The sequence below is a fragment of the Ranitomeya imitator genome, chromosome 6 (genome assembly GCF_032444005.1).
Source record: "Ranitomeya imitator isolate aRanImi1 chromosome 6, aRanImi1.pri, whole genome shotgun sequence".
NCBI lineage: Eukaryota > Metazoa > Chordata > Amphibia > Anura > Dendrobatidae > Ranitomeya > Ranitomeya imitator.
The window spans coordinates 397232214-397247262 of record NC_091287.1 but is presented as its reverse complement, the minus strand read 5'-3'; the positions used below and the strand labels follow the sequence as shown (position 1 = coordinate 397247262).

Below are 15049 nucleotides of genomic sequence, written 5' to 3'. Positions count from 1 at the left end.
TCCTGAGTACGCTGATACCCGATATGTGGGGGGGAACCACCGTTTGGGCGCATGGGAGGGCTCGGAAGGGAAGGAGCATCATTTGGAATGCAGACTTAGATGGATTGGTCTGCAGGCGTCACATTGCGTTTGCAGAGCCCCTAATGTACCTAAACAGTAGAAACCCCCCACAAGTGACCCCATATTGGAAACTAGACCCCTCAATGAACTTATCTAGATGTGTTGTGAGAACTTTGAACCCCCAAGTGTTTCACTACAGTTTATAACGCAGAGCCGTGAAAATAAAAAATCTTTTTGTTTTCCCACAAAAATTATTTTTTAGCCCCCAGTTTTGTATTTTCCCAAGGGTAACAGGAGAAATTGGTCCACAAAAGTTGTTGTCCAATTTGTCCTGAGTACGCTGATACCCCATATGTTGGGGTAAACCCCTGTTTGGGCACACAGGAGAGCTCGGAAGGGAAGGAGCACTGTTTTACTTTTTCAACGCAGAATTGGCTGGAATTGAGATCGGACGCCATGTCGTGTTTGGAGAGCCCCTGATGTGCCGAAACAGTGGAAACCCCCCAATTATAACTGAAACCCTAATCTAAACACACCCCTAACCCTAATTCCAACGGTAACCCTAACCACACCTCTAACCCTGACACACCCCTAACCCTAATCCCAACCCTATTCCCAACTGTAAATGTAATCTAAACCCTAACCCTAACTTTAGCCCCAACCCTAACTGTAGCCCCAACCCTAACCCTAACCCTAATCCTAGCCCTAACCCTAGCCCTAACCCTAGCCCTAACCCTAGCCCTAACCCTAGCCCTAACCCTAGCCCTAACCCTAGCCCTAACCCTAACCCTAGCCCTAGCCCTAACCCTAATGGGAAAATGGAAATAAATACATTTTTTTTATTTTTCCCTAACTAAGGGGGTGATGAAGGGGGGTTTGATTTACTTTTATAGCGAGTTTTTTTAGCGGATTTTTATGATTGGCAGCCGTCACACACTGAAAGACCCTTTTTATTGCAAAAAATATTTTTTGCAATACCACATTTTGAGAGCTATAATTTTTCCATATTTTGGTCCACAGAGTCATGTGAGGTCTTGTTTTTTGCGGGACGAGTTGACGTTTTTATTGAAAACATTTTTGGGCACGTGACATTTTTTTATCGCTTTTTATTCCGATTTTTGTGAGGAAGAATGACCAAAAGCCAGCTATTCATGAATTTCTATTGGGGGAGGCGTTTATACCGTTCCGCGTTTGGTAAAATTGATAAATCAGTTTTATTCTTCGGGTCAGTACGATTACAGCGATACCTCATTTATATCATTTTTTTATGGTTTGGTGCTTTTATACGATAAAAACTATTTTACAGAAAAAATAATTATTTTTGCATCGCTTTATTCTCAGGACTATAACTTTTTTATTTTTTTGCTGATGATGCTGTATGGCGGCTCTTTTTTTGCGGGACAATATGACGCTTTCAGCGGTACCATGGTTATTTATATCTGTCCTTTTGATCGCGTGTTATTCCACTTTTTGTTCGGCGGTATGATAATAAAGCGTTGTTTTTTGCCTCGTTTTTTTTTTTTTTCTTACGGTGTTTACTGAAGGGGTTAACTAGTGGGCCAGTTTTATAGATCGGGCCGTTACGGACGCGGCGATACTAAATATGTGTACTTTTATTGGTTTTTTTTTTTTATTTAGATGAAGAAATGTATTTATGGGAATAATATTTTTTTTTTTTTTATTATTTTGGAATATTTTTTTTTATTTTTTTTACACATTTGGAAAATTTTTTTTTTACTTTTTTACTTTGTCCCAGGGGGGGACATCACAGATCAGTGATCTGACAGTTTGCACAGCACTCTGTCAGATCACTGATCTGATAGGAGTGCAGGCTGCTTCACAGTGCCTGCTCTGAGCAGGCTCTGTGAAGCCACCTCCCTCCCTGCAGGACCCGGATCCGCGGCCATCTTGGATCCGGGGCTCGAGCAGGGAGGGAGGTGAGGAGACCCTCGCAGCAACGCGATCACATCGCGTTGCTGCGGGGGGCTCAGGGAAGCCCGCAGGGAGCCCCCTCCCTGCGCGGTGCTTCCCTGCACCGCCGGCACATCGCGATCATCTTTGATCGCGGTGTGCCAGGGGTTAATGTGCCGGGGGCGGTCCGTGACACATAGTGCCGGATGTCAGCTGCGATAAGCTATGACATCACGGTGACGTCACCGCTCTGCTTTCCGGCTCACAGCCAGTACAGGAGGAGTGCAGAGAAGCAGAGCACAGCGCTGGAGGACAGACGGCGGTAGGTAAGTATGTAGTGTTTTTTTTTTTTTTTACTTTTAGCATGGTAACCAGGGTAAACATCGGGTTACTAAGCGCGGCCCTGCGCTTAGTTACCCGATGTTTACCCTGGTTACCGGCATCGTTGGTCGCTGGAGAGCGGTCTGTGTGACAGCTCTCCAGCGACCAAACAGCGACGCTGCAGCGATCCGGATCGTTGTCGGTATCGCTGCAGCATCGCTTAATGTGAAGGGGCCTTAAGATACAATATTGTTCTGCTCCAGGAAGACATCCAGGCCTCTCTTGAACCCCTCGACTGAGTTTACCATCACCACCTCCTCAGGCAAGGAATTCCAGACTCACTGCCCTAACTGTAAAGAATCCTCTTCTACGTTGGTGGAAAAACCTTCTCTCCTCCAGACACAGAATGCCCCCTTGACCGTCTCCTTCCTTGGTATAAACAGATCCTCTGAGAGATTTGTATTGTCCTTTTACATACTTATACATTGTTATTAGATCGCCTCAGTCTTTTTTCTAGAGTAAATAATTTTGCTAATCTCTCTGGGTATTGTAGTTCCCCCATCCCATTTATTAATTTTGTTGCCCTCCTTTGTACTCGCTCTAGTTCCATTATATCCTTCCTGAGCACCGATGCCCAAAACTGTACACAATACTCCATGTGCAGTCTAACCAGGGATTTGTACAGAGGCAGTATAATGCGCTCATCATGTGTATCCAGACCTCTCTTAATGCACCACATGATCCTGTTTGCCGTGGCAGCGGCTGCCTGACACTGGCTGCTCCAGGTAAGATCATCATTAACTAGGATCCCCAAGTCCTTCTCCCTGTCAGATTTACCCAGTGGTTTCCCGTTCAGTGTGTAATGGTGATATTTATTCCTTCTTCCCATGTGTATAACCTTACATTTATCAGTTAAACCGCATCTGCCACCTTTTGGCCCAAGTTTCCAACTTATACAGATCCATCTGTAGCAGAATACTATCTTCTCTTGCATTGACTGCTTAACATAGTGTTGTATCATCTGTAAATATCGATATTTTACTGTGTAAACCTTATGCCAGATTGTTAATAAATATGCTGAAGAGAACAGGTCCCAATACCGACCCCTGCGGTACCCCACTGGTCACAGCAACTATATTAGAGAATATACCATTTATAACCACCCTCTGCTTCTATCACTAAGCCAGTTGCTTACCCATTTACACACATTTTCCCCCAGATCCAGCATTCTCATTTTGTGTACCAACCTCTTGTGTGGAACGGTATCAAACGCTTTTGAAAAATCAAGATATACCATGTCCAATGTCTCACCTTGGCCCAGTCTATGGCTTACCTCTTCATAAAAACTGATTAGATAGGTTTATGAGGAATTGCTCCTGTCAAACCAATGCTGATATGGAGTTAAACAGTTATTCTCATTGAGATAATCCAGAATAACATCCCTCAGAAACCTTTCAAATATTTTACCAACAAGAGAGGTTAGACTTACTGGCCTATAATTTCCAGGTTCACTGATGATAGACCATGCCAAGACTGAGCACATCAACAAGACATTAGTTCTACTGCGTCAGCAACATCTCTCCTAGGTAATAATTTCAAAGCAGACTTGGGCTTTATTTTGAAGCACCAGCAAGAAATGGGCACCACTGAGGGTTATACATGCCTTGGCTGACCAAGAAAACTTAGTTCAGCAGCTGAAAGACCCATCAAGTTTCCTTCCCTTTGAAATCAAGAAACGTCCAACACTGCCATCAACTCAAAACTGGCAGCAGTTAAAGACCCTTAGCCACACCCATCTACTATTCAGTGAAATCTAGCCAAAAGTAGTCATGGAAGAAAAAAAAAAACATTTTCCACATGGAGACCAGGACAAGTGACTCAACTATACATAAAAATATAGCAACTATAGTGCAAAAAAATTGCATCAGGTGCTCTGAACAAATGAGTCAAATTTTAAATATTTGGCTCTAACAAGTAAATTTGATTATTGAAGGTCTGTGGAGCTACTATAAGTGTCTGCAGGCAACAGTGCATTCTTACTTTACAGCATTTTTTCCCCACCCCTGCCTAAAACTTATGTACTGTACTGCAGGTCTGTTGGAAAAGTTTCAGTATTACTTTCATTGATTGAAATCCCAGGTGTTTGCATGCGAGTCCAGTGGCCATTCCTATTCCTTGACTGACAGCAATCATTGAATGCCGTCTTACCGGGAACACTGTCCATCACTCAATAGGTCTGCCTTTTTGATTAATGCATTAAAAAAAAAACCAAAACATACAGATTTCCATGAATACAAGTTTTATTCAAACTTTACCCACAATAATGTTTAAATCAGTCTGATCAGCTCTTCCTGCATTATAACATGCTACCTAAAGAACACACCATTGTCAAACAAATGTTACTCTTCAACAGACTATTACAGAATGTCAATGGCAAAAAACTTAAGTCCCTATTCCCCTCCCTTTTGTGGGGGATTTTAAGTCACTATTTTTGTCTTGTGGAATCAAAATGGCAAACACGATTCATGAATTTGGCACAAACGTAAAGGTTTTTCCCTGTGTTGAAGTTTTTTTTGTGACTGCTGGCACCGTCAATCACAATTTGTCAACAAAAAAAACTCGTAAAAATAGTCTAAAGTTCCCAAAAATTTGACGTATGCAAAAAAAAAAAAAAAAAAAAAACCAAAACATACAGGGAGTGGGTTTGACTGAAATGAAATTAAACCAAATTATTGGACTTGAAAAAGTGTACATTGATGAATGAGGCAAGAGCATCTGAAATTGCTAGGCTCTGCCCACAGAGCAAAAACGAAAACCAAAGAAACCAAACACCGACAAGTGCATATAAAATAAGCTTAAAAAAATGATAATAGAATAAATTGGGTGCAGAAAATTAAATTACAGATGCAGAGGCAATGATGAATCGGGGGTCTTAATTTTTTTTTATATAAAAGGAAAAACACCAGCGCTCGCAAACAGAACAGTATCCTTAGCCGCTGGGATCAGAACAGCCAGGTGCCAAAGCTGTAGTAAATATAAACCATAAGTGTTAAAAAGTGAACTCAGTACCTAACAACTCCCAAAAAATCTTTAATTTGAGCTCACATCCACTGAAACAATGAAATTTCTCTTATCCAAAAAGGACTAAAATATGCTCCCACGGCTAAAGGCCGACCATTTGCCTGTATATTAGTATGAAAAAGTACTTGAGAAATCTAGCTCAAGAAATACTTTTTTTTTTATAAAGGAGAAACTTTCCACTAATAAAACCAACCTAGAACCTGGGAAGTATAGTCACACATCATTGGCAAAACCATCTACATTCAACCCGGTCCAGGAGCAATCTGAGGCATTTATTACCTTTGATAGACTAGTCACGGAAGATATTAGAAAATTGCAAAGGAGACAAACTAGATATTTACCTTGCAATTTAAATCAACAAGAAAGGAAAGCTATCAAAGATATACAGCAAAATAATGACATCATTGTCCGCCCAGCGGACAAAGGAGGGGGTATTGTGGTTATGGACCGCACGATGTACCATGAAGAATCCACTCAACTTCTTGGTGATGAAGTTACTTATAAAAAATTAAAAAGTAATCCAACTTTGAGTTATGTCAAAAAACTGAACACCTTGTGCCTTAAAGGCAAAGCACTGGGGATCCTGAGTAAAAAAGAGTATGAGTTCGTGATGAATAAGGACCCTAGTCTAGCTATTTTTTATCATATTCCCAAACTTCATTAAAATATGACATATCCTATGACCCATCATTTCAGGGATTAACAGTCTCACAGCAAACTTATTACGGTATGTAGATATGCACCTACAGAAGTGCATGCCACTCATACCGTCTTATCTAAAAGATACAGGTCATATTTTACAGGTTTTAGAACAAGTCAGGTGGAAACCTAGTTACATCTTAGGCACTTTGGATATAAAGTCGCTGTATACCGTAATAGATCAAAATATGGGCTGTCACATCGCAGGTCAGTTCCTCCATACATTAGGAATTTACCCAGACACTCTGGTTTCGTTTGTCGAGGAAAGTATTAGATTCATTTTGCATCATAATTATTTTATGTATGAGGGGGAATTCTATTTGCAGATATGTGGTACAGCTATGGGGACACGTTTCGCTCCTAGATACGCTAACCTTAATGTAGCCAAGTGGGAGGAGTCCCATATCTACACATCTGGTAATTTATGCACTGGCCTAGTCCTATGGCGTCGCTTTATTGACGACATTATATTCATCTGGGAGGGCCCTAGATGTGATCTAGATTCATTTATTTCTAAAAAGAAAAAAAAAAAAGAGCATGAACAGCACATCCCAAAATCATACGTTGATCTAAAGCCGCTAGGCAAAAATTAATATAACTGAATATGAGGTTTTCAGTTTAACATTCTGATCAGACTGTATGAAGCCCACTGCCCCTTCACGGCAAACCTCGTAGTGGGTCCTATCGCCCTAACGGAGCGGAGCCGTGCGGCGCCCACCGCCACAGCGGCCATGCACCAGCAGGGCGGACGGCCTGTTGCCACACAGCACCCATGCTGTAAGACTGAGTCCCCAAGACTCCAGACCGCGCCGCCCCACCAGCACAAAGCCACAGCAACAATGGCCGCCACACAGCACCAACACCAAAATGAAAGGAGCACTTAAACTCACTTTGTGCTGGTGGGGCGGCGCGGTCTGGAGTCTTGGGGACTCAGTCTTGCAGCATGGGTGCTGTGGGGCAACAGGCCGTCCGCCCTGCTGGTGCATGGCCGCTGTGGCGGTGGGCGCCGCACGGCTCCGCTCCGTTAGGGCGATAGGACCCACTACAAGGTTTGCCGTGAAGGGGCAGTGGGCTTCATACAGTCTGATCAGAATGTTAAACTGAAAACCTCATATTCAGTTATATTAATTTTTGCCTAGCGGCTTTAGATCAACGTATGATTTTGGGATGTGCGGTTCATGCTCTTTTTTTTTCTTTTTTGCAAAGCATGTTCTAGTCTTCTTCTTGGACCAGCACTCCTCCCATTTGGCTCAGGTGATTTTAATTAGCAGGAGACTGCAAAGTAAGGGGTCTAGCCCATTTTGGCTCTCACTGAAGAGCTGGAGGAAGGTGAGTTTAAGTGCTCCTTTCATTTTGGTGTTGGTGCTGTGTGGCGGCCATTGTTGCTGTGGCTTTGTGCTGGTGGGGCGGCGCGGTCTGGAGTCTTGGGGACTCAGTCTTGCAGCATGGGTGCTGTGGGGCAACAGGCCGTCCGCCCTGCTGGTGCATGGCCGCTGTGGCGGTGGGCGCCGCACGGCTCCGCTCCGTTAGGGCGATAGGACCCACTACAAGGTTTGCCGTGAAGGGGCAGTGGGCTTCATACAGTCTGATCAGAATGTTAAACTGAAAACCTCATATTCAGTTATATTAATTTTTGCCTAGCGGCTTTAGATCAACGTATGATTTTGGGATGTGCGGTTCATGCTCTTTTTTTTCTTTTTTGCAAAGCACATTTATTTCTAACCTAAGCAAGAATAGTTTTGGCCTTGAATTTACCCCAACGATCAGCACTACAAGTATCAACTTCCTGGACCTTAATATATACATTGAAGGAAACAACTTACTCACTAGATGCTATAGAAAGGAAGTTGATTCTAACAGCTTCATTCAAATGAGTAGCTGTCACTTGCCTGTATGGCTGACGAATATCCCGAGAGGACAATATACAAGGATAAGACAGAATTGTACCACCTTGGACGATTACAACAAGGAAGCTGGGGTCCTAATGCAACAATTTTTGGAGAAAGGATACGGTACCCAATCTCATTATTGGAACAGGCCAAATACGAGGTGGGAATGGCTTCGAGAGAGCTCCTGGTACACAAGGTAAAAGCCACCAATCCGACTAGTACTAGCATCCAGGATCAGATTCAGCAATTGCCATTTATCACGCAGTTTCATGCTGACCACAAGAAATTTAAGTCTATAATTTTTAAACATTGGGCTACCTTGCGGAGGGACAAAATTATAGGGGACATTTTACCCACCGTTCCTAAGGTTATATATAGGAAAGCCCAATCTTTAGGCTACTTGGTGGCCCCAACTCTTAAAACCTATAAATCGAAGGTTGGGACACCTATAGACTTGGTCTCTGGGTTTACCCCATGTGGCACCTGCTAGTGCTGCTGAAACACATTTCAAAACAGATCACGGCAACTCATTTACTGATTCTGAGGCTATAAACACCTTTTGGATTAAGGGCAACATTACATGCTATACCACTAAGGTTATTTACCTCATTGAGTGCCCGTGAAAATTATACATAGGCCGAACTAAAAGGCGGCTCATGGTGCGCATCAAGGAGCACCTCACAAACCTCAAGAATGGGTACACAGGCCATCCCCTCTTGAGGCATTTTTTTTGAAAAGCACAATAGATGCATAAAAGATGTCCGTTTTGTGGCTATCCAGAGGATCCAACAAAATTCAAGAGGGGGTAACCTTATGAAGCCATGTCCAGAGCTGAATCCAAATGGATATTCTCCCTGGACTGTCTGGCTCCCAATGGACTGAACTACGGGTTGGAATTGTATGCCTTTTGATGATGTACAGAACACCATCGTGCCGGCATTGCATTCCCCCTTAGGCCGGTTTCACACATCAGTTGCTCCAGTACGTGAGGTGACAGTTTCCTCACGTACCGGAGACACTGACTCACGTAGACACATTGAAATCAATGTGTCTCTGCACATGTCAGCGTGTTTTCACAGACCGTGTGTCCGTGTGCAAAACACGGAGACATGTCAGTGTTCGTGGGAGCGCACTGATTACACGGACCCATTAAAGTCAATGGGTCCGTGTAAAACACGTACCGCACACGGACGCTGTCCGTGTCCAGTCCGTGTGCCATGCAGGAGACAGCGCTACAGTAAGCGCTGTCCCCCCCACGTGGTGCTGAAATCGCCTTTCATATCTTCTGTCCAGTAGCGTTTGCTGGAGAGAAGATATGAAAAATCCTTTTTTTTCCCCGTGTTTAAAATAAAGATCCCTGTCCCCACCCCCCTCCCACCCCCTGTGCGCCCGCCCGCTGTTAATGAAATACTCACCCGACTCCCTCGCAGCGTCCTGTCCTGGCTGCAGCTTCTCCTCTATGAGCTGTCATGTGGGGCCGCCGATTACAGTCATGAATATGCGGCTCCCACTCCCATAGGGGATTATCCATGATCATAGTGAGCCAACCATTTTAACAAGACTTTGCATTGTGTTACTGTTTTCTATATAGTTTTTGTTAGCTTCTTTTCCCCCTTAACAGCACAAAGCAGCATTTGTGAGGCATAAGTTAAAGGGAACCTGTCACCCCGTTTTTTGAGATTGAGCTATAAATACTGTTAAATAGGGCCTGCGCTGTGTGTTCCTATAGTGTATGTAGTGTACCCCGATTCCCCACCTATGCTGAGATATAACTTACCAAAGTCGCCGTTTTCGCCTGTCAATCAGGCTGGTCAGGTCGGGAGGGCGTGGAGACATCGCTGGTTCTTCCTCAGCTTTACGTTGGTGGCGTAGTGGCGTAGTGGTGAACAAGCAGCGCGCGATCTGCGCTGTAATCCCTTGCATCGGTGGGGGCGGCCATCTTCCTGGGGCCGCGCGTGCGCAGATCGAGTGCTCTGCTGCACGGGGCTTCAGGAAAATGGCCGCGGGATGCCGCGCGTGCTTATTAGAGATCACGGCGGCCATTTTCCCAAAGCCGAGATGCAAACTCGGCTTTGGGAAAATGGCCGCCGCGATCTCTAATGCGCACGCGCGGCATCCCGCGGCCGTTTTCCTGAAGCCCCGTGCAGCAGAGCACTCGATCTGCGCACGCGCGGCCCCAGGAAGATGGCCGCCCCCACCGATGCAAGGGATTACAGCGCAGATCGCGCGCTGCTTGTTCACCACTACGCCACCAACGTAAAGCTGAGGAAGAACCAGCGATGTCACCACGCCCTCCCGACCTGACCAGCCTGATTGACAGGCGAAAACGGCGACTTTGGTAAGTTATATCTCAGCATAGGTGGGGAATCGGGGTACACTACATACACTATAGGAACACACAGCGCAGGCCCTATTTAACAGTATTTATAGCTCAATCTCAAAAAACGGGGTGACAGGTTCCCTTTAATTTGCCTGGCATTTACATTTTGCAGAACATATTAAACTGTTGTGTCTGGGGCTGTGTGCAAATTTGAATTAACCAATAATTTCAAAAGCTTTTAATTTTCACATATTCAGAACTTCCTGTCTTATGCTTACTGGCAGATTGTATATTCCAAAACATTAGCTTAGCTATAATATGCCATCATCTAATAGGATCATGATATTTCTAGGACTTTAGGGGCAAAGATTTGCTTAGTGACATTTTTGATACAAACCAAAATATTAAGCTCAAAGTTGAGAACAGGTTTTTATGGACTGCCAAAAGACAGGAAATTCCAGATTCCCTGGAACAAGCAATAGGCCGGCGTGAACTTTAGGATGGTGGCCAAATTAATCCCGAGTGACAAACATGTGAAAGCTATGAAAAATATGAAAAGTTTCCTTACCACCAATTCTGGCTGAATCCAATGCACCTCATTGTTAGGGAGGATTTTAGACTGCTGTGTCTGTAAGGCGTAAGGGAAGGCAGTAACTTGCAGCATGATTAGATTCAGCGCTTCCTGCACTTCACAACTATTAATAATCCGGTCACAAAGCCCCTGGCTGGGGTCTCCATGAGGCAATGCCCCCGACAATGCACTGAAGAGGAATACAGGTCAGAATAGGAGTCAAAATGATCAGACATGTTATTAACAGCTGTGCCAGTACAGTGACGAGTCCATTGTAAAAAGTAGTATTAATATATCTTTATGATGAAAAATCTGCTTCTGGCTCGGAAAGGATTGATCTTTCATTTTCAAAACTCATTTCCCAGGTGAAAATCAGTATTCAGTGAAGTCAAGAGATGGCGAGTTGCTACTGATGAGATTCCACGAAGAGGAAGAAGAAAAGGAGGAGGGAGGAGCTAGAGGCACAGCTCCTCCTACCCCTTACCGCCAACAGATTATTACCAACTATCATGTCTAATGTCCGTATTGTAATTATCAGTCTTCACGGAATACAGATTTGACCCAGAAATTGAGAATTTTGAAAACTATCGATCAGTTTCGTCCGACACAAACAGCAGATAAAGTACATTTAAAAAAGGTCTTATTTTTATGCATACTACTGATTTCTGAAATAAAAATGTCAACCGTTACTCACTAAAATCCAAATTGTTGTCCATGGAACAAACTTTTCAATGAATTGAAAGATAACAGAATGCATCTTTTACAAATATCTCCCAATCATTAAGCGTGGACTAGATTCAATAAAGTAATCCTTCCTAATCAGGTAAGAACAGAATACTGTATACTTATAGCAGTAGGATTTCTACAAGAGTGAAGAGGCAACATCAACTGAAAATAACCCAAAGTAAAGCATACTTTTTAAGGTGGAAAGAAAAAGACTTCTTTAAACAAGACAAAGTGGTACATAAACAAAGTACAGTACATTTTCATCAATGGATCTTGGAATAATAACTTCCACAATTGGAGGAGTTTAAAAAAAAATGTTCCTGTGCTGAGATAATCTTATAAATGTGTCCCTGCTGTGTACTGTGCAATGGTCGTGTCTTAAGGTACCGTCACACTTAGCGACGCTGCAGCGATACCGACAACGATCCGGATCGCTGCAGCGTCGCTGTTTGGTCGCTGGAGAGCTGTCACACAGACCGCTCTCCAGCGACCAACGATGCCGGTAACCAGGGTAAACATCGGGTAACTAAGCGCAGGGCCGCGCTTAGTAACCCGATGTTTACCCTGGTTACCATCCTAAAAGTAAAAAACAAACAAACACTACATACTTACCTACAGCCGTCTGTCCTCCAGCGCTGTGCTCTGCACTCCTCCTGTACTGTCTGTGAGCACAGCGGCCGGAAAGCAGAGCGGTGACGTCACCGCTCTGCTTTCCGGCTGACCGACGCTCACAGCCAGTACAGGAGGAGAGCAGAGCACAGCGCTGGAGGACAGACGGCTGTAGGTAAGTATGTAGTGTTTGTTTTTTTTACTTTTAGGATGGTAACCAGGGTAAACATCGGGTTACTAAGCGCGGCCCTGCGCTTAGTTACCCGATGTTTACCCTGGTTACCAGTGAAGACATCGCTGAATCGGTGTCACACACGCCGATTCAGCGATGTCTACGGGGAGTCCAGCGACCAAATAAAGTTCTGGACTTTCTTCCCCGACCAGCGACAGCACAGCAGGGGCCTGATCGCTGCTGCCTGTCACACTGGACGATATCGCTAGCGAGGACGCTGCAACGTCACGGATCGCTAGCGATATCGTCTAGTGTGACGGTACCTTTACCATACAGTGACAGGGTCTGATCATAACCCAGCTCCTGGGCAGAGGGGGAAGCAAAAAAAAGAAGAAGAAAAAAAAAAAAAAAAAAAAAAAAAAAAAAAAAGAGTATAAAGACAGGATAGCACAGGATCACAGCTGATTCTGATTCTGTCTGTATACTCTTAGCTTCCCCCCTGCCCAGGAGCTGTGGTATGATCAGACAATGTTCATGCATGGTCAGACACGGCCATTACACAGTACACAGCAGGGGCACATTTATAAGATTAACTCAGTACATAAACATTTTTAAAACATCCAACTGTGAATCTTCTTATTCTCCGGAGAACTATAAATTGAAATGTTGGTTACTATTAAGTTTGTAGTGGTATAAATCCTTTAAGTCCACTGATCACTTGGCAATTCGGGTCTCAATTCAGTTGAATGATACAAGCACTACACCTACAAAGTACAAAATTGCAGTCGCCAGATTCTTTTTGTCTTTTAAAACCGTTACCTTGTTAGATCCACATGGCTATTGTCATGTATAAGAACAAACAGTGTGTAAGGATTTTGCTTCACTTTTTTCATAAAAGCATCAAATTTAGCCTGGACATCCCCTTCAAATCGCAACACATATTTGTCTGCTCGCTGATTTACACACGCAGACTCCTCTAGTCCCAAATCTGTTAGCACGCCTGGCAAAATGAAAAAGAAAAAATAGAGATGAATATAGAAAGTATCAATATAGAAAGTACGTACCTATACCCATCTCTACACTAGCTTAAGGCAGGTACCGGTAAATAGAAAAAAAAAAACGTTTATATATAAATTACATGATATATACACACGTATGTGTATATATACAGTTATATGGAAAAGTTTGGGCAACCCTATTAATGTAAAGCTTAATGTTTTATAAAAATTGTTTTGTTTTTTTTGCAACAGCTATTTCAGTTTCATATCTAATAACTGTTGGACACAGTAATGTTTCTGCCTTGAAATGAGGTTTATTGTACTAACAGAAAATGTGCAATCTGCATTCAAACAAAATTTGACAGGTGCATAAGTATGGGCACCCTTATCATTTTCTTGTTATAAATACTCCTACCTACTTTTTACTGACTTACTAAAGCACTTTTTTTGGTTTTCTAACCTCATTGAGCTTTGAGCTTCATAGCCAGGTGTATGCAATCATGAGAAAAGCTACTTAAAGTGGCCACTTGCAAGTTGCTCTCCTGTTTGAATCTCCTCTGAAGAGTGGCATCATGGGCTCCTCAAAACAACTGTCTAATGATCTGAAAACAAAGATTATTCAACATAGTTGTTCAGGGGAAGGATACAAAAAGCTGTCTCAGAGATTTAACCTGTCAATTTCCACTGTGAGGAACATAGTAAGGAAATGGAAGAACACAGGTACAGTTCTTGTTAAGGCCAGAAGTGGCAGGCCAAGAAAAACATCAGAAAGGCAGAGAAGAAGAATGGTGAGATCAGTCAAGGACAATCCTCAGACCACCTCCAGAGAGCTGCAGCATAAACTTGCTGCAGATGGTGTCACTGTGCATCGGTCAACTATACAACGCACTTTCCACAAGGAGAAGCTGTATGGGTGAGTGATGTGAAAGAAGCCATTTCTGCAAGCACGCCACAAACAGAGCCGGCTGAGGTATGCAAAAGCACATTTGGAGATGCCAATTTCTTTTTGGAAGAAGGTCCTGTGGACTGATGAAACCAAGATTGAGTTGTTAGGTCATACAAAAAGGCGTTATGCATGGCAGCCATAAAACACAGCATTCCAAGAAAAACACTTTCTACCCACAGTAAAATTTGGTGGAGGTTCCATCATGCTTTGGGGCTGTGTGGCCAATGCCGGCACCGGGAATCTTGTTAAAGTTGAGGGACGCATGGATTCCTCTCAGTATCAGCAGATTCTTGACAATAATGTTCATGAATCAGTGACAAAGTTGAAGTTATGCAGGGGATGGATCTTTCAGCAAGACAATGATCCAAAACACCGCTCCAAATCTACTCAGGCATTCATGCAGAGGAACAATTACACTGTTCTGGAATGGCCATCCCAGTCCCCAGACCTGAATTTCATTGAACATCTGAGGGATCATTTGAAGAGGGCTGTCCATGCTCGGCGACCATCAAACTTAACTGAACTGGAATTGTTTTGTAAAGAGGAATGGTCAAAAATACCTTCATCCCGGATCTCATTAAAAGCTACAGGAAGCGACTAGAGGCTGTTATTTTTGCAAAAGGAGGATCTACTAAATATTAATGTCAATTTTTGGGTGGGGTGCCCATACTTATGCACCTGTCAAATTTTGTTTGAATGCAGATTGCACATTTTCTGTTAGTACAATAAACCTCATTTCAAGGCAC

General features: G+C 43.4%; 2 protein-coding genes across 2 annotated transcripts in view; one reads left to right on the top strand and one right to left on the bottom strand.

The window, feature by feature from the left end:
• GREB1L (GREB1 like retinoic acid receptor coactivator) overlaps nt 1-15049 on the bottom strand; it is a 219250-nt gene that overhangs the window by 23884 nt on the left and 180317 nt on the right. Inside the window, exons 17-18 of the mRNA XM_069731170.1 lie at nt 13179-13359; nt 10850-11042 (exon numbers count right to left, since the gene is read on the bottom strand). Coding sequence (XP_069587271.1) covers nt 10850-11042; nt 13179-13359 — 374 coding nt within the window. The remainder of the gene's footprint in view (nt 1-10849; nt 11043-13178; nt 13360-15049) is intronic.
• The window catches only part of ESCO1 (establishment of sister chromatid cohesion N-acetyltransferase 1), a 160712-nt gene that overhangs the window by 145222 nt on the left and 441 nt on the right, over nt 1-15049 (top strand). The gene's annotated exons all lie outside the window — the stretch shown is intronic.